The sequence below is a fragment of the Microtus oregoni genome, unplaced genomic scaffold (genome assembly GCF_018167655.1).
Source record: "Microtus oregoni isolate MIOR12 unplaced genomic scaffold, Mior012 000003F_ref0000135, whole genome shotgun sequence".
NCBI lineage: Eukaryota > Metazoa > Chordata > Mammalia > Rodentia > Cricetidae > Microtus > Microtus oregoni.
This window is the reverse complement of record NW_024543062.1, coordinates 35,616,942-35,637,025: the sequence shown is the minus strand read 5'-3', so window position 1 is coordinate 35,637,025 and position 20,084 is coordinate 35,616,942. Positions and strand designations below refer to the sequence as shown.

At 42.9% G+C, this 20,084-nt stretch overlaps 1 protein-coding gene across 7 annotated transcripts in view; it reads right to left on the bottom strand.

Moving 5' to 3' along the window:
* The window catches only part of Ep400 (E1A binding protein p400), a 102,988-nt gene extending 85,184 nt beyond the window's left edge, over positions 1 to 17,804 (bottom strand). For 5 of the 7 annotated variants that reach the window (XM_041648225.1, XM_041648230.1, XM_041648228.1 and 2 more), the window contains exons 1-2: positions 17,679 to 17,804; positions 8,752 to 10,118 (exon numbers count right to left, since the gene is read on the bottom strand). In XM_041648225.1, the coding sequence (XP_041504159.1) occupies positions 8,752 to 10,083 (1,332 nt within the window). In that variant the 5' untranslated portion in view covers positions 10,084 to 10,118; positions 17,679 to 17,804. Of the gene's footprint in view, positions 1 to 7,145; positions 7,257 to 8,751; positions 10,119 to 17,678 lie in introns of all 7 variants that reach the window. The other 2 variants (XM_041648224.1, XM_041648227.1) reach the window with 1 other exon arrangement.
* Between the last annotated feature and the right edge of the window lie 2,280 nt (positions 17,805 to 20,084).

Genomic DNA, 20,084 nt, shown 5'->3' with positions numbered 1-20,084 from the left:
GGTGGCTCACAACCATCTGTAAAGAGGTCTGGCACTCTCTTCTGGCCTTCAGGCATACAGACAGAATATTGTATACACAATAAATAAATAAATAAATATTTAAAAAAAAATCTCAGCACTTGGGAGGCAGTCTACGAGTCTGAGGCCAACCAGGTTTACACAGTGAGACCTGACTCAAAATAAGGAAAAATAATAATAAAATTCATTTTAAAAAAACTATGTACAATAAAACAGGTTATGATCCCATTTTATGAGAGACAGCTCAGAGGTTAAAAGCACTGGCTGCTCTTCCAAAGGTCCTGAGTTCATTTCCCAACAACCACATCCATTCCAGCTCACAACCATCTGTATTGCCCTCTTCTGGCCTGCAGAAATACATAGAGGCAAAACACTGTGTACATAATAAATAAATAAATCTTTTTTAAAATCCCATTCATGGCTGGGCGATGGTGGCGCACGCCTTTAATCCCAGCACTCGGAAGGCAGAGATTCGCGGATCTCTGTGAGTTCAAGGCCAGCCTGGTCTAGAGCTAGTTCCAGGACAGGAACCAAAAGCTACGGAGAAACCCTGTCTCGAAAAATTCAAATAAATAAATAAATAAATAAATAAATAAAATCCCATTCATGCTTAATAAACTTTCAATTATACACATTAAAACATGAACACATTCATAATATAATACAGAAAACAATGGCTGGGGTAGGCTACAAAGGTGGTCACATAGAACTACTCCACATCAAGAGAGCAGTAAGACCCTCCTCTGCAGATCTGGAAATCGCTGGGTTACAGAAAGCTCTAGATCTGTACTCTGATTAACACAACATTAGCTGCAAACAACAAAATCCATCCTGAAATTGTTTTTAGAATGCTTAGTGTAACATCAGGACAAGATATGAGAACAGGAAGGCTGACATATTCTGGTATGGTATCCATCAATATCCTTGGCTAAACATGATGTAGCATATGTCAGGCCCTATAAGCTAACCCTCTCTGACTCACAAATGCTACACTCCTAAGAGTACTTTCCTAGCGGGAACAGAAAGTCCAAACCTGAACACCAGCTGAATGAACTACAGCTCTCAAACTGATGGAATATGAACAATTGCTTATAAGCACTACCATGAAGGAGCAAGCCATGTAACGCTAGCAGTTTGGAAGCATTGGATGCTGCAGTTCAAGGTCAGTTGTTCTGACTCCCACATGTGCATGTGACTTTAATTAATCATATCATTTAAATGGGTATCAAATACTGAATAACCCATTCCAATTTTCTGTATATTTGAATTTTTAAAATATACCACTGAAAAGGAAAATTAAGAAAGTCACTGCATAGCATTTAACATACCATTAATAGGATTGAGGATGTGGTTCAAAGTGTACAAACCTAAATGGCCTGAGCCTGATCCCCATAATCCACAGAAAAAGTAAGATATAGTGGTGTCCATCTGTAATCCCAGCATTTCCATGGTGAGATGAGAGGTAACCATAAAACAGTTAACTCCCACCGGACATAATCGTGCACACCTTTAATCCCAGGACTAGGGGGACAGAAGCAGGGATCCAGGCCAGCCTAGTCTACATAACAAGTTTCAGACTAGACAGGTTTCACAGTAAGACCTTATCTCAAAAAAATTAAAGTTGTCCTCTGACCTACACACACACACACACACACACACACACTGAATAAACAAACAGATTTAAAGAGCTAGGTGGTTCATGCCTTTAATTTAATCCCAGGACTTGAGAAGCAGATGTAGTTTAAAGCGTAGACTACACTAGTCTCAAATTTGCAACAATGCCCCTGCCTCCTGATTCCTAAGTGCTAGAATTACAGAAATGAACCAGCACACATAGCACAGTAGATGAATCTTAAACATTCTGTGCCATGAAGGTATAGGGACTAATCAAAGTTACACTAGAGCCAGCTTGAACAGACCTCAGGCAGTCAATTACAAATATCCTAAGAATCAAAATAAATGAGAGCTGTGGAAAGGGGTTGGATAGTTGTTTGGCAAGCAAAGAGACCTCAGGGTGAAAAAAGCAGACACAGTGACCACCATATGTGGGTTATACCAGAGTGTGAGCCTGTTGACACTCAACAAGCTCTTCACACTGACATAAAGTGTTCTACAATTTAGACTCAAGAGAAAGCATAAATCACATTAATAAACATAGAAGCATCACCTGACAAAATTTAATATTCATTGATGAAGAAATTTCCCAAGCCTGAAAAAAAGACAACTACAAACTGATGGCTCCCACCCTCATCCTACAGAGAAGGACCTAAGAACAACACTGTCTGGGTTTCCACTACTGTAAGACACTACCACACTGAAGTCCTGATAGTACAGCATAGCACTGCAAAGAATAAAGAAAGAATTAAGACTCCAGGTTAGAGAGATGATGCAGTGACTAAGAGGTGACTGCTTTTCCAGAGGACTGGGGTTCAATTCCCAGCACCTATATGGCGGCTCATAACCATACGAACTCCAGTTCCAGGGAGATCTGATGCCCTCTTCTGACCTTCATGGCCATTGCATGCACATGGTACACAGATACACATGCAGGCAAAACACATAAAATAAATCTTTTTTTTTAACTTTTTTTTTATTGAGAAAAGAGAAAAAAAAAACAAATTTCCTCCTCCTCCCAGCCTCCCACCTCCCTCCCCCTCCTCCCACCCCTCTCCCCCTCCCCCCACTCCTAAAAAGAATTAGAAAGAGTTAAATTTTCTATTTGTAGACATGATTCTCTATGCATAAAACCCCATGACATCCATGACAAAGCTCTAAAAACAAATTAATGAGTTTAGCAAGGATGCAGAATATAGGTTAAAATAGTCACCTGTATTTCTGTTTGCAATGAACAGCTAGGAACTGATTTTAAATACGCTCTATAACAACAAAAAATAATATGCTTAAATATAAATCTATCAAGTTAGACACAACATTAGCATGCTGAAAATTACAAAGCACCAATGAAGGGAACCAAAGGCCTACTGCATGGAGAAGAGTCACAGTAAAGAACTGAAGGACAGTACAGTACGGCTATCAGTTCTTCCCCAACTGGTTTTAACAGATGCAATGCAATCCCTGTCAAACCCAAACAAAATATCAAGTCTATTCTGAAACCTATAGGAAAAGGGATAGGAAATACAAGGACCAAAACAAAACAACAAAGAAAATAGAACCAAGGTGAGAATTTATACGGTACCTGGGCCAGTGAGATGGCTCAGTGGGTCACAGTGTCTGTGACCAAGCCTGATGACCAAAACTGACCACCTAAACTCATCTTCGGGATTATGGTGGAAGAAAAGAACAAGTAACCCTCTGGTGTGCAAATGCCTGAATACAAACAGAGAGAGAGTCCTGACACTAGAAAATCAAACATTCATATGTAATAAACTATCACCCACAAACATCTGTCACACCACACAGATCTTCACTGAAATGGATTATAGGCCTAAATGTCAAATTACTGAACTTCTAGGCAGAAACAGAGATCTCTATGACTTGAATTCTTAGAAATGATATCAGAAGTACAAGTACAGTATGTTACTTCTCAGCCTTTTGGCTGAGATCAAGTACAAGCACTATTAAAAAAATGTAAAACGTCATTAAAATTTTTAATCATTGCTCTGAAAGTGGTGATAGTGAAGAAAAAAATGTACGGGGCATTGGTGGTGCACGCCTTTAATCCCAGTACTTGGGAGCCAGAAGCAGACAGATCTCTGAGTTCGAAGCCAGCCTGGTCTACAAGAGCAAGTTCCAGGACAGGCTTCAAAGTTACAGAAAAACCCTGTCTTGAAACAAAAAAAAAAAAAAAAAAAAAAAAAAGAAGGAAAGAAAAAGAAAAAAATGCAACTAACACTGTTGTACCAAAAATTTGATATCTGTATCATGCAAAAAGAAAACTTATTCAACAACAAACCAATAACTAAATGAAAAAGAAAGGAGCAATATCTAACACTTCACCAAAAAGACCTCCAACAAACACAGAAAAGATACTCAAGATCATCAGGCTGAAAACTGTCTCATACCTGTCACTGCCTGGAGAAGGTCTATTCTCACACTATTACTGAGAACACAAAACCACACAGAAAAAAAAGGTTTTGTCCTCGCCTATAAAACTGAGCATACACTCCAGAGAGGACCCAATAATCTGACTGAGTCTCACAGGTATTCATGTAGATGAAATGAACACCAATGTACACATAAAATGTTATCTGTAAACAATTACAGCAGTTTTGTTTGGGAATCCCTAAAACAGAAATCCTTACTACCCATCAAAGACAAAAGGGTGAAACTGCTCTCTGAGGACACCACCAGGAGACAACAATCTAACTTGTAAGCATAGTGAGGCCAGAGAAACTTCTTAGTGCTTTAAAGGTTTGCAGAGAGCACAGGTGTCTGCTCACAACCATCCAACTCCAGCTTCAAAAGATCTGATGCCAGAGGCACCAGGCACAAGTGGCATATAGAAAGTCAACCTAATAGGAATTTTTAAACATACCAGATTCTCCATGCTGAGAATGGAGCATGCCTGCCAAGAAGTGAGATAGAGAGGAAGACAACCTGGGTATGCTTCCTTCCTCCTAGGAAAGAATGGGTTAAACCATCTCACTACAAACTTTGCAACCTTTGATTCAATAAAGTATGAAGGTTGCCACAGCCATGATGGAGAAAAATTAAGTTCTTTTCTCTAGTTTGGCCAAACTGTAAACAAATCTGCTTCCCTTTACCAAGTTCTACTTCCTAATTTCTTTTGGAATACAGGGAACCTGTGAAGACAAGTTATGAACCAAGTATCAGGAAGCAGTATCAGTATTCAGCAATCAGAAGAAAGGTACTCCAAGAGCACTTGTCAGAGGACATCAAAGGTAAGGATATGTAAGAATGCATAAGGGACTGTTCAGCAGAAACAAAACTTTTTTTAGCAGTGTTGGGAAGTACACAACTCTATAGTTTTCAACATTCACACTACAGACCAAAGAAAAGTGAATGTTACTAAATGTTAAGTAAACCAACCAAAGAAGCACTTAAAGTGTCATGTAACTCACTGGTTAAAATGAATGTATGTAACAAGAAGTGAATACCTAATAAATGAAGAAGGAATATGAGAAAGAGAAATCCCACTTAGGAGCTGATGTGGAAGAGGGAAAAGGGCCAGGATTTTTTTTTTTTAAAGATTTATTTATTCTACAGAGAAACCCTGTCTCGAAAAATCAAAAAAAATTATTATGTATATTATGTATAGTGTTTTGTCTGTATATATGCTTGCAGGCCAGAAGAGGGCACCAGTTCTCATTACAGATGGCTGTGAGCCACCATGTGGGTGCTGGGAATTGAACTCAGATCCTCTGGAAGAGCAGTCAGTGCTCTTAACCTCTCAGCCATCTCTCCAGCCCATTAAGACCTTATCTTTAAAAAAATAAAAATAAAAAAAACAGCAAGTCTTAGTGATTCACAACTATAATCCTACCAACACTTGGGAGAGAAAGGTAAGAGAACTGCTATAAATTTGAGGTCGGCCTGAGCTACAGCAGAAGTTCCAAATAAGCCTGGGGTAGAGTAAAAGCTCTGCCACAAAAAGAAAGAGAAGAAGAAAAAGGCAAAAACAAACAAACTATTTAATTAAATCAAAAGGATTAAGGTGGACGTGATGAGGCACGCCTTTAATCCCAGTACTCAGGAAGCAGAGGCAGGAGAATCTCTGTGAGTTTGAGGCCAGCTTGGTCTATAAATCGAGTTCCAGGACAGTCAGGGCTGTCACACAAAGAAACCCTGTCTCAGAAAAAAAAAGAAGAAAAGAAAAGAAGAAAAGGGAGAGACGGGGGGAATCCACTGTGGGTCTTTATAGTAGTAACCAATTCAGAGTGATTTATCATTAGAGAAATGTTTGAAATAATGGGTTAGAGGACATTTACAAAAATTATATCCTTATCATTTACAGAAGGGAAATTCATGTCTATTGAACAGACCTAGTGAACACCACCTCAGATGCTTCAAGTTAACATCACCAGTCAGGACTAGGCAACACCATGGCCTGGTGACAAGCTACATTAAGATGGGCACACTGTCACTTCTGTAGCATTCCTTCAACATCTACCTGACTTGAACATGGTAGATAATAGGGTATGTCGAGCAATCCCATACAATAGAACATTCCACAAAATAACTGGTCTGTGTGCTTCAAAACATCATCATCACAAAAGACCAAGAAGCCAGTCTAGCTTAAAGAAAGCTTGAGAGGCATAACAAGTAAGGAATATGGATCTCCTGGATGAGGTCCAGGGCTAGGAGAAAAACTACAAAGGATCTCTGGAGGACCAGAGATGGAATCTGAATTTCAACTTCCAGTCATAGGCATTTCCTGACTTGGAGGACCTGCTCTTTTCTACGAGCTGAACCATTTAGGGATAAGGGTCATAATTCCATATGGTACTGCATAATCGCGAGAATGAAATGCAAACAGCAGTGAATCATAAAAGGTACAAGGGCTTCCTGTATGACTATATATAATATATATATGACTATAGCAAATTTCATGTTTAAAATTCTGTTAAAATTAAAAACAAAACAAAAATATCACCAAGGAAAAAAACTGCTTTCAGAAGCCAGCACACTCTCTCCAAAGTACCTAGAATTTAGCTTATGTGTGAATCCCAGGGTCACGAATGCATTCTGTTCTCCTCTACTAAGAAATCTCAGTTCTGATACTCTATAGGTGATTCGCACCAGCATTTCTTCCAGCTAAGGAAAATACCTACTATGTCTTTTCCACTTCTGTTTTGCACTATTTTTCAAAATACAGGTAAAAGACACAAGAAAGAACAAACATTAAACACAGCACACAAGGAACCCTAAGCATACAGTAACAGGACTTTGAATATTAGAGGACATGCACACTACAAGCGACCACCACATTGCAGGTTACAGAAAACAATGCAGTAAGGTCCGTGTTGTCAATTCATTCATGCAACAGAATTTCAGAACTGTATATGCAGAAAGACTTTTACTGTTCAAAATAAGAAACGGGCTCTGGAAAAAAAATGCCAAAGAGCAAATAGTAAATTGAAGGTTAAAATATCTGGATGAAAGAAACGTTTGGGATGAGACTACAATTTAGAACCATCAAAGAGTACCTGAAACAGTTGCTGCTGGGATGAAAAAGCAGCAGAAACATTTGGCGGAAGCTGGGTTGCTATAGCAACAGGAGTCCCAGTCTGCCCATCCTTGCCTGTCACAACCTTTACCTGAGAGAAATATTTTGAGAAAAAAAGGTAACATAATTTTTAAGACTGCTCAAAATTATTAGAATTTCATTGCTGACAGCTCACTAATTTTGGTGCTTAAAAACAGAGTGTTTTTTTGCATCGAATCCAATAAAGGAACACTGAGCTAACTGACAGGTTCATAGCATAACAATCTAACAGCTGCCAATCTTCAGAATTCCAGTCTAGATCACAGGCAACATTTTAAATTCTGCAACTTCCAACTGTAAAATGAGAATGGCAGACACTCGGGTATCAGTGTCCCACAGCTGGTTTCTTGAAAGATCTGCACAGCTATAATGTTCTGTAGCCTACCACATTGATCACACAGCGAAATTGTCTTTAGCAGAAGCTGTGGGAGGTTGTGTTTCTTCAAAAGTACAGATAAGGAGGCACAGCTCACAGACAACATCGGTAACAGACACAAAGAAAACTCAGTTTCATTGTTCCATGGCACTAGTGGTGGTCTCCAAAATCATTGAGACCTTCTAAATAACAAAAATGGTTCAGCCTACGTTCAGTGTTGAAGAAGACACAGATGGCAAAGCCACACAGAAACATCCACAGATGTAGTGAGGACTCTGGAGCAAAGGCAAACTTTTGCTCACCAAAAGCAGGTTTCATTGCCAAAGGGCTGACAGCATTTTAAATTATTTTAGCTCTATCATAAAACAAAATAAGTTCCACCGACATAATAAACACTACACAAGACAAAGGTACAAAAGACAGTGCATCACAGTACAGGCCACTAAGACCCCAGCATACCTCAGAGAACTGCGGAACTGCTGTGCTGTTAGGGGGGGATTTACTGTGCAGCATTCTAGAAACCCAAAAACAAACTGTCTATAAAAGCTTCTGTCTCAAGTATCACTCCATAGATGATTTCAAAGTGTGAGCTTAAAATAAGATCTCACATCTAACACTACATCTAAAACCTAAAAAATAAAATTTCTTATAGTTGTTTGATATTATCTATACTTAAATTGTGAACAACCCACACAAAATACACCTAGTGACTTACTTGTTTAAAAACCTTGTTTTTATGGACAGACCTACATAAACATATAGTGAAACCAGGAAGACAGGGGAGAAGAACTAAGCCTCACTGAACCAGGAGAACCTTTCCTGTGGGTTGCCAGAGGACTGCCAACAGTATCATGTTGGCCAAGGACCACATACACAGAAGTGAGAAGCCTAGATAGCACTAGCTGAGCTCTCTGCCCAGGATGGGTTCTGGTTCTCAGTGACAACACCTGACTCGGAGAAGGCATCAGTCACAAACAGTCCATCTTCCCCACAGACAGCTAACTCTTCCTCTACATGAAGGAAGAAGAAAAGCACACACTTTATTCCTCTTCGGATCCTATGCCACTCAAACCTATATTACCCCGTTACTCACACACCTTCAGTCTACTGTTGCACACCATCTATTTTGCTTTATATATAGCCTTTCAAGACTACTCAACTGTTGTCTTACCTCATCATTGATAACTTCAGATTTCTCTTCCTCTTCCTCCTCTTCCTCTTCCTCTTCAATATCCAAATCATTCTGCCTAAGATATGCTTGTAAAGGGGCATAATGCTTCTTTTTAAAAGCCAAGAAATCCATCATGTTGCCCTGAAGATGTTGCAAGAAGAACAGTTCAATTAAGTACTCCTTGAAGATCTCCTTAAGTGCCTCCATCTCCTTGTAGTGGTAGTCCAGGCACTGCTTTCTCATTTGTGCCATCTCCTGGGAGGCTGGAGGGATCTCCTCCAACTTCTTGGGAGCCTTCTTCATTCCTGAGCTTCCCATAGACGTGAGAGGCACACTGGAAAGGCCTGGAGGCATGGTGGTTCTGGATGGGCTGGTTGGCGGCGGTGGGGATGTCATCCCAAATGCTGAAGGCCCCCCAACACTAGGGAGCAGCACACCTGGTGTCCTTTCAAACCCCAGAGATCTGTTCAGTGGCTGCCCCTGAAGCACCTGCTGCTGTTGCTGTATCAACTGGCCCTGAATAATGCTGCTGATCTGGGGTGGCAGGCTGGCCGTGGTGATGTGGTTCGGGCTGGAAAGAGGTTGCAACCCAGTGCCTCCTGCAGCTGCAGGGCTCTGAGGCCCCAGATGGTGAATGGTGCCTCCTGACTGTGCATGAGGTTGTGAGAGTCTCCGTTCTCGGACAGTGATGGGAGCTCCTGAATGCTGGAGTTGAACCTGGGCTCCCTGGGTCATCTGGGTCAAGCCTGGTGCCTCCTGAAATACAAAGTGACCACCACTTGAGGGGCTCAAGCTGATCTGCCTCACAAGCACACTGGCATCCACAAAGCCTCCAGTGGGGCTGCTGTTGCAAATGCCCAGTCCAGGGCCTGGGGCACCTGCACGAACATTCTGCAGGGCTTGCCCTGGCCCAGGGCTAGGCTGTGTGGGGCTCTGAGTCTGGACCTGCTGTGACAGGGGAGAAGTAACTTGAATGTATGATGGAGACCCATGCTCAAAGCGCCTCTGCTGTGCACCAAACTGAAAACCTGGCGAGGTGGGGTTGGGCAGTGGCAGAGGGGCCAGTGTAATCTGCTGGTTCCCTCCTACAACAGAGCCAACATTCTGTAGTGTGATGTTCACATTTTGCCCAGCCACAGGACTTCTGCTCATAAGCTGCTGAATCTGGTACCCAGGGGATTGGGGCGCAGATGGGCTGGCTGATGGAGCGAAAGGCGCTGCAGGCGATGGGGATAAGTTAGGATGGGCTGGCTGCTCCTCTTCACTCCCAGTGAAAGACCTAGACCTCTGTAGCTGATGCTGGACATTCTGAGAACCACTGCCATGGTGCATTATCACCTCCCTTTTCTATCCAATGTAATATTCCCCTGGAAAAAATAGAAATTAAAATCAAGACATTGGAAGGCAAATACAATATTTGATTACCACTTAATACAATTTCCACTCAGCAGCACTGAAATGATACTTGAACATATGTTACCATGGGTCTGATTCAAACTAGAGCTCTTTTCATTACTTTATATAAAAGAACAGGTGGCCACTTACAACTTAGAACTCCCTTCCCCATCTCCTTTTCTCCACCCAAGATTCCAAAGGAAAGATGGTCAGGGAGGGAGGGTGCCCTAGCCCCTGCCTCATATAGAAGTAAAAAGCCAAGAAGTTGGTAAGTCACTTAAGAAAGAACTATGAAATAAGAACTATGGTACTACACAGCACATTCAGCCCAAAGGGACAGTGGCTACTTTGTAAATGACCCTGTGAGCTCTGCCACAGTGATGTGGGATGCTCTTCTCCATGCTGTGAATATGTTTTATTACCACTGGTTAATAAAGAAGCTGATTTCGCCAACAGCCAGGCAGAATAGAGCCAGGTGGGAAATCCAAGCAGAGATAAAGGGAAAAAGAAGGTGGAATCAGGCGAAAAGCTAGCAGTCACTGGGGAAACAAAATGTGAGGTAACAAACCATGAGCCTCGTAGAAAAATATAAAATAAAAGAAATGGGTTAATTTAGGTTAATTTTAAGTTATAAAAGCTAGTTAGAGCCGGGCGATGGTGGCGCACACCTTTAATCTCAGCACTCGGGAGGCAAAGGCAGAAGGATCTCTGTGAGTTCAAGGCCAGCCTGGTTTACAAGAGCTAGTTCCAAAGCTACAGAGAAACCCTGTCTTGAAAAACCAAAAAAAAAAAAAAAAAAAAAGAGAGAGAGAGAGAGAGAGCTAGTTAGTAATAAGCCTAAGCTAACAGACCAAACAGTTTGTAATTAATATTAGGCCTCAGAATGGTTATTTGAGAAATGGAAGGTAGAAGAGAAACCTCTAGTTACACCACAGTACCAAAGAACCTTTCTCCTCTGTAAGTGGCTCAAAGTGGCTCTTGGGATTCACTAGTTTAGCCAGGGCTTATATGCTAAATAACTACATCTGCCTCCCAAGAACAGACCAGAGTAGTTATACTGTTGATCCAAAGAAGCAAGCTGAGGGCAAAGAATATGTTCCCATTAAGAAACCACGAGTCCCTTCAAGCTCAAGTCAACACTGTCATTACCTTGGTGAGGAAAGCACAACGGGTGATGACTATACATGCCTTCAGTGAGTGGCAGTCTCCCAGTCAACTATGTATGGCAACCATGTACATACAGTGTAACCAAAAAAAAAAAAAAGGCTAAGCAGAGAAGGCTTCAGTGATAAAAGAGCAGAAGAAACTTGGGGAGGAAAGAAAGCTTCGGAAGAAACGAGAAGACAAAGCAGGAAAGCACAGTCTAGGTATCAGACCATCAGAGCTGCCTATTCTCCACCATGGTGGACTGCAAAGAACTTCTGGAGGCATCACAATCCCTGACTTCAAACTCTACTACAGAGCTGCAATACTGAAAACAGTCTGGTATTGGCATAAGAACAGACATGAGAACCAATGGAACCGAATAGAAGTCCCGGATATGGGGCTGGAGAGATGGCTCAGTAGTTAAGAGCTTCTCTTCCAAAGGTCCTGAGTTCAATTCCCAGCAACCACATGGTGGCTCACAAACATCTGTAATAAGATCTGGCGCCCTCCTCTGGCATGTGGGCATACACGGAGGCAGAATGTTAAATTTCTTAAAAAAAAAAAAAAAAAGAAGACCTGGATATCAATCCACACATCTTCAAACACCTGTTCTTTGATAAAGAGGCAAAAAAATATCAAATGGAAAAAAGAAAGATATTTAACCCTGTCTCGAAAAACCAAAAAAGAGAGAGAGAGAGAGAGAGAGAGAGAGAGAGAAAGATATTTAACAAGTGGTGCTGGCATAACTGAATATCAACATGTAGAAAAATGAAAATATACCCATATCTATCACCATGCACAGAACTCAAGTCCAAATGGAGTAAAGACCTCGATATAAGGCCAGCCACACTGAACCTTATAGAAGAGAAAGTGGGAAGTACACTTGAATGCATTGGCACAGGGAATCACTTCCTAAATATAACCCCAGCAGCAAAGACACTGAGAGAAACAATCAATAAATGGGACTTCCTGAAACTGAAAAGCTTCTGTAAAGCAAAGGACACGGTCAACAAGACAAAACGACAGCCTACAGAGTGGGAAAAGATCTTCACTAACCCCACATCAGAGAGAGGTCTGATCTCCAAAATATACAAAGAAATTGGACACCAAAAGATCACATAATTCAATATAAAAATGGAGTACAGACCTAAACAGAGAACTCTCAACAGAGGAATCTAAAATGGCTGAAAGACACTTAAGGAAATGTTCAACATCCTTAGTCATCAGAGAAATGCAAATCAAAACAACTCTGAGATTCCATCTTACAACTGTAAGAATGGCCAAGATCAAAAACACTGATGACAACTTATGCTGGAGAGGTTGTGGGGAAAGGGAAACACTTCTGCATTGCTGGTGGGAATGCAAGCTGGTACAACCCCTTTGGATGTCAGTGAGGTGATTTCCCAGAAAATTAGGAAACAACCTTCCTCAAGACCCAGTAATACCACTTTTGGGTATATATTCAAAGGATGCTCAATCGTGCCACAAGGACATGTGCCCAACTATGTTCATAGCAGCATTGTTTGTCGTAGCCAGAACCTGGAAACAACCTAAATGCCCCTCAACCGAAGAATGGATTAGAAAAATGTGGTACATTTACACAATGGAGTACTACACAGCAGAAAAAAATAATGACAGCTTGAATTTTGCAGGAAAATGGATGGAGCTAGAAAACATTATTTTGTGTGAGGTAACCCAGACACAGAAATATGATTATCACATGTACTCACTCATAGGTAGTTTTTAAACATAAAGCAAAGAAAGCCAGTCTACAAACCACAATCCCAGAGAACTTAGACAACAATGAGGACACTAAGAGAGACTTACATAGATCTAATCTACATGGGAAGTAGAAAGTAGAAAAAGACAAGATCTCCTCAGTAAATTGGGAGCATGGGGACCTTGGGGGAGGATTTGGGGGTAGAGACAGGGAGGGGAGCAGAGAAAAATGTAGAGCTCAATAAATATCAAATGTAAAAAATATAAAAAAATAGCCGGGCGGTGGTGGCGCACGCCTTTAATCCCAGCACTCGGGAGGCAGAGGCAGGCGGATCTCTGTGAGTTCGAGGCCAGCCTGGTCTACAAGAGCTAGTGCCAGGACAGGCTCCAAAGCTACAGAGAAACCCTGTTTCGAAAAACTAAAAAATAAAATAAAATAAAATAAAATAAAAAATGTATAAAAAAACACTTGATTCTGGTTGTTCTTTCAGAGGACCCAGGTTTAATTCCCAGCATCCACATGGCAGCTCACAACTGTCCCGACATCCTTGACAAAACATCAATGCACATCAAATTAAAAGAAGGAAAAAAAAGAACAAAACAAAATCTCAGAATGTCAAAATAACAAAACAAAGGAGCAGAAAGAAGTTCCTCCACGTACAGGAATCCATAATCTGGATGTGGGACCATGCCCATGATCCCAGCTATCAGGAGGCCAGAGCAAAGTGGCTGTGAATGCAAGGCAGCTCCAAAGAGAGTGCCCCAGCTTCAGGAACAAAGGAAAACAAGTCACAAACCAGCAGAAAGACACAGATAAAGTTATAAAGACACATTAAGAAAACCCAAACTCGCCGGGCGGTGGTGGCGCACGCCTTTAATCCCAGCACTCGGGAGGCAGAGGCAGGCGGATCTCTGTGAGTTCGAGACCAGCCTGGTCTACAGAGCTAGTTCCAGGACAGGCTCCAAAACCACAGAGAAACCCTGTCTCGAAAAACCAAAAAAAAAAAAAAAAAAAAAAAACCCAAACTCATCAAAATGCATGTATCAAATAATTAAACATTTTTACCAGCTAGAGTTCTACACTAAATGTAGAAAACATAAAATAGAAATCCAGAAAATGTATTCCTGAAGGAAATTCAATTTTGTAATTCCCAAAAACAATAAAGTTGTAACTGAGCAGTAGCAGGATTTGAGAGGATTTCGGGTTAGGGAGATAGTTTAGTAGGTAAAGTACTTGCTGCACAAACAAGAGGACCTGACTTTCAAGTCCCAAGACCCATGTAAAAGAAGGACACGGTAGAGCTTGTCTGTAATCCCCAGGCTCCTACACTGAAATGGGAAACAGAGACAGGAAAATGTCCAGGTCCCAGGCCACCTAGCCTGGTATACATAGGTTTGAAAACACCCTATTTCAAACAAGTAGAAGGCAAAACCAACACTAGACCACCTCTAACCACCACATGAGCATCCACACATATATACAAGAGAGCGCACACTCAGTGAGAAAACTCAGTGAGAGTCAGAACCCAGATGCAGATCAAGTCCCAGAAGCAGAGCAGTGGCATCTAGACTAAAACGGCCTTGTATCACCCAATCACTGAGATCCAGCCACACACAACGTACTCTACTCTCTCCCAACAAAGTACCCTTACATTTCAAAATTCTCTTTCACACAAATGTAGGTACCTTCACTGAGAACCCCAATGCTCAAGAACCCTTTCCATTCCCAAATAAGTCATTTGACAGACACCAAAAACTAATTAGCTCTACCTACAGGTATTATAAAACAACATTCAATGTTTAAGCATAAGGGTTAGGGATATTACTTAATAATTGAGTGTTTGCTTAGCATGAGTAGGACCCTCAGATTGATCCTCAGTACCTACACATTCAGAAAGACTGTTTAATCTTTTATATTATTAAAAATGATGCTTGTCAGGCGGTGGTGGCGCACACCTTTAATCCCAGCACTCGAGAGGCAGAGGCAGGCGGATCTCTGTGAGTTCGAGGCCAGCCTGGTCTACAAGAGCTAGTGCCAGGACAGGCTCCAAAGCTACAGAGAAACCCTGTCTCGAAAAACTAAAAAATTAAAAATAAAAATAAAAATGATGCTTTCAGCCAAGTATGGTGGCACAAGCCTACAATAGAAACATTAAGAAGACAGAAGCAGAAGAATCACGAGTTCAAGCCCAGACAGGTCTACATATTATTCAAGGACAGCCATTGCTAATGAACTGGAAAAAAAAAAGACAATATTTTCACTTGTTTGCTTTTTAACAATCTCAAGAAACTCATGGACAGGAGCTGGACAGATGGCTCAGCAGTTAAGAGCACTGGCAGCTCTTCCAGAGGACCTAGGTTCAATTCCCATCACCACCATGGTGACTTACAATCCTCTGTAACTCCAGGTCCAAGGTAAATGATTCCCTCTTCTAGCCTCTGTGGATACCAGGCAATCAAGAGGTACAGAGATATACATGTAAGCAAAACACCTATACACATAAAATAAAAAGGGTCAAAGAAAGTCAGGCAGTGGTGGCGCACGCCTTTAATCCCAGCACTCGAGGAGGCACAGGCAGGCAGATCTCTGTGAGTGCAAGGCCAGCCTAGTCTACACAGCAAGTTCCAGGACAGGATCTGAAGCTACACAGAGAAACCCTGTCTGGGGAGAGGAGCTGAAGAGACAGCTCAGGGATCAAGAGTACATGATGCTCTTCCAGAGGATCAGAGTTTGAATTCCAGCACCAACATTGGGTAGCTCACAAGCACCAAAAAATCAGATACTCTCTTGTCTCTGCATACACATGAACACACACAAATTAAAAAAAAAAAAAGAAAGAAAGAAAGAGAAAGAAAAAAAGGTCCACGGACAACCAGATCAAAGACTTCAGAAACAGCGGTACCTAATCAGTGGGGAGGAGATGCCCAAAAGCCCAAGGAAAGGTGCTACAGAGAAAAAGAAGCAAATGGTGACAGGAAGCACACAAAAATTCTCTCCCACCCTGGAATACAAGGTAGCTAAGAACTTAAAAGGTCAACTGGAGGGGAGCACTAAGACAAGGAAAGGTTACTAGGTAGATAAGAATAAGGCAGCCAGAAAACAACTCACTCCGTGAGTGGGTCACAAAGAACAACCAAAAACAGAGGTCACAACATCAACAAATGCCTCACTGGGACAACAGTACCAAGCAATATTATGAGGCAGCTATTGTACAATTGAACGATCATGGTACCTCCACAGTTTAAGACACAAAGCTTTACATAATCAATCCCAACCATTTTTTAAAGTTAGAAGAACAGAACAAGGGACAATAAAGACACTTTGGGTATTAAACTGTCTGAGTTATAAACATGGGGGGAGTACACCTTTAATCCATTACAAGTCAGGTAGCAAAGGCAGGCAGATCTCTAAGATAGAGGCCCACCTGTTCCAGGCCACCCAGAACTACTCAATGAGACCATGCCTTTAAAAAATAAAAAATGAAGGGGGGGGGGGACCCGAACTGGGCACTGCGGCAGGTACCTACACTCCCAGCTACTCACGAGACTGAGGTAGGAGCCGGGCGGTCCTGGCGCAAGCCTTTAATTCTAGCACTTGAAAAGAGACAGGCGGATCTCTGTAAGTTCGAGGCCAGCATGGTCTACAGAGCGAGTTCCAGGTCAGTCAATGCTACACAGAGAAATCATGTCTCGAAAAACCAGAGAGGGAGACTGAGGTAGGAAGATAACCTGAGCCCAGGGTCGGTCAGAGGCCCGCCTGGGACACAAAAGTAAGGTTCACCTCGAAAAAAAAAGTAAGTATAACAGCCGGGTATGATGGCTCACACCTATATCGCCAGTACTGTGGCAGTCAGCTGGACTTCTAACAGGCCAGATAGGGCTACTTAGCGAGTTCCATACAGACTAACTCGGACTTCCATGAGACTTTTTCTCAGAAAATCTAAATATGTAAACAGAAAATTTAAAGTTTCCAGAACATTCATAGCGTACAAATGCCACAAACAAAAAATGTACAAGAACCACGGATCTTTGTGAGCTCAAGGACAGCCTGGTCTAAATAGCAAGTATAAAGGCCAGCCAGAGCTACGTGGTAATACTGTCTTAAAAAAAAGAAAGAAAGAAAGAAAAAAGAACCGTTTTGTCACGCGTAAAATCCAGAATTCACAGAACGCAAACATCCTGCCAGGGATGAGCGCAACCCCCAAAAGTCGTGGTGCTCCCAGATACTAGATCTGGGGACAGACCTGCGGAGACAGAGGCCCGGAGGCTGATGGTGTACCTCGGGGACCCGGCCCGGCAATCTCCCCGGTCCCTGGCGCTCTTTCCGCTCTACCTTAGGTCCCAGCTCTGCGCCTCGAAAGCCGAGCACCGCAGACCAACGGTGAGGCGGGCGTTAAGAGCCCCGCCTTCCCGACCGCTCCGCACAGGCCGCGCGCCTGCCGAGAACCCGGCTCGCGGGAGTGCAGACGAGGAAAAGGCCTTCCAGAGGTCGGACGAGCGCCAAGCCCGACCACCGGTACCTCTCCGCGCCGCTCGGCCCCGCGGCCCCGCCCGCCCACGACAAAGCACCGCCGCGGCCTGGGCCTGACGAGCGCACGCAGCAGCACCGCTGAAGGCGACCGCCCGGCACGCCACCTCCGCCAGCTGCCTACAGCCCGGCCTCTCACCCCGCTGTCGCCGTTCAGGTCACCCTACACCTCGAGCTCCGCTCCGCCGCGTCCGGACAGCCCGCAGGCTCGAGCGCGCCGCAGCCGCTCGACGTATCCGGGTCCACCGGCGCAGGAAGCAGCGGCGCCGGGGCTACGGCAAGCGGAGAGGGACTAGCAGCACCTGTCCTGCAACGCCCGTCACAGCCGTGCGAGGTCGCCTGAAGTTAAAACGCTCCCGTTGGCGGAGGCAAGGGGCGGGGCTGTATCCAGGCTGCGCGTTGGACGGGTCTGGGGCGGAATCCAGAGAGCTGAGGACTCCCCCAGAGTCGCCTCTGATGGCCTCAGCCACGCGACTTGCGACCGCTTGGTCCTTACGAGGAGGAGAGTGCGCGCAAGCAGGTGCCTGCGGGCCGGGGCGTGGCCTTGTCCGAGAGGGGCAGAGCCTGATGTCTTCCTCCCTCTTCCCCTCCCTTCCCAACCCCCCAGTTACGCTGCCTGGTTAGGAAAAGTTCGGCGGACGTAATCGAGTCCTCTAGGTCGTAGCCACGTCTTTCTGGGGACCAGGGGACTAGCCCGAAGGCCTAAAACACGAGTATCGCTGTAGTTCATAGAAAGAAAGCTGAAATGAGGTGAGCGGAAGTGTGGAAACTAGAAACATTAGAAAGCAGAGAAATGATAACTACGACCAAGCTGAGGTAGAATTGCTGTGCAAGTTTGGGACCGACCTGGACCAGCAAAGTGGGGGGGGGGGGGGATCCTTTAAGCAGGGTTTCTCCTGTGTAACAACCCTGGCTGTTCTGGAGCTCACTTTGTAGACCAGGCTGGCCTCGGACTCGCAGAGATCCGCCTGCCTCTGCCTCCCTAGTGGAGTAACATTATTTTTAAAAGGCAGCATTTTTAAAAATATTTACTTATTTATTTATTATGTATACAATATTCTGTCTGCGTGTATGCCTGCAGGCCAGAAGAGGGCACCAGACCTCATTACAGATGGTTGTGAGCCACTATGCAGTTGCTGGGGAATTGAACTCAGGACCTTTGGAAGAGCAGGCTATGCTCCTAATCGCTGAGCCATCTCTGCAGCCCCAACACAGCACTTTTTTAAAGACTGCATTTTTAAAACACTTTTTTAAAAATAAAAAGAAAATAGCAAAGCATGGTGGCACAAGTCGGTAATCCAGTAGTTTTCAACTTGTGGGTAGCTACCCCTTTGGAGTAGCATAAGATATTTTGTATATCAGATATTTACATTATGATTCATAAAAGTAGCAAAATTACAGTTATGAAGCAGCAATGAAAATAATGTTATGGTTGGGATCACCACCACATAAAGAACTGTATGAAAGGGTCTCAGCTTAGGAAGCTTAGAACCACTGAAGTGTAATGCTAGCACTTGAGTCTAAAGCAGGAAGATCTGGGATTCAGGGCTAGCTCATCCACACAGCATGTTCGAGGCTGTCCTGGAATACATAAGACCCTGTCTCATAAAAACATGTGGGAAATGTGTTAGAAGGAAAGGGTCCAGAGGGAGCTGTAGGAGGGAAGGGAAAAGGAAGGTGACTGTGATCAAAATATACATGCATGCCCTCAGCCCCCCATTGAGTGCAGTCCGAATGAGCCCTGGTCATATTGACAACTGGAGCCATTACTACAGTATTAAAGCTAATTAAGAAATCCAGAGGTACTCAAGCACACTCAATCCTTTCCATCTAAAAACCCTTCCTTCTCCCCTTCATTGATAGGAGTTACTTTGCAGAAACAAGTTTTAATCAAGTAGGAGTCAGTTTAAGATGTCATAGTTATAATTTTTTACACTGAAGGGTCATATTTACATTGTTTTTTTTTGTCTATTGGTGAAAGTTATTTTAGGAAATGTTTCGTCTCTATGAACATTCATTCATTCATTCACTCAGTACTCATTTGTTTATCTACTCCTTACTCCAAGTACTAAAACTGGTTTGAAAAAGATATATATATATATATATATATATATATATATATATATATATATGGCAGCTGAAAAAATGGCTTATCAGTTAAGAGCATTTGGGGCTCTTCAGGACCTGAATTCCGTGCCCATAACCCACATCAGGTGGTCCACAACCATTTGTAACAAGCTCCAAGAGCTCTGACCCCCCTCTTCTGGCCTCCATCGGCATTCACATACATATGGCATACACACAAACAAATAAATAATAGAATAATTTAAAAACCTAACAAAGGGGACCGACCGAGCACTACTGCTCTTGCAGAAGACCAGAGTTAGGTTCCTAGCACTCACATCAGGGAACTTACATGTATATACACACATACACACACACAATCAGGGAACTTGCATATATATATATATATATATATATATATATATATATATTGTTTGCTTTTTCCAGACAGGGTTTATCTGTAGCCCTGACTGTCCTGGAA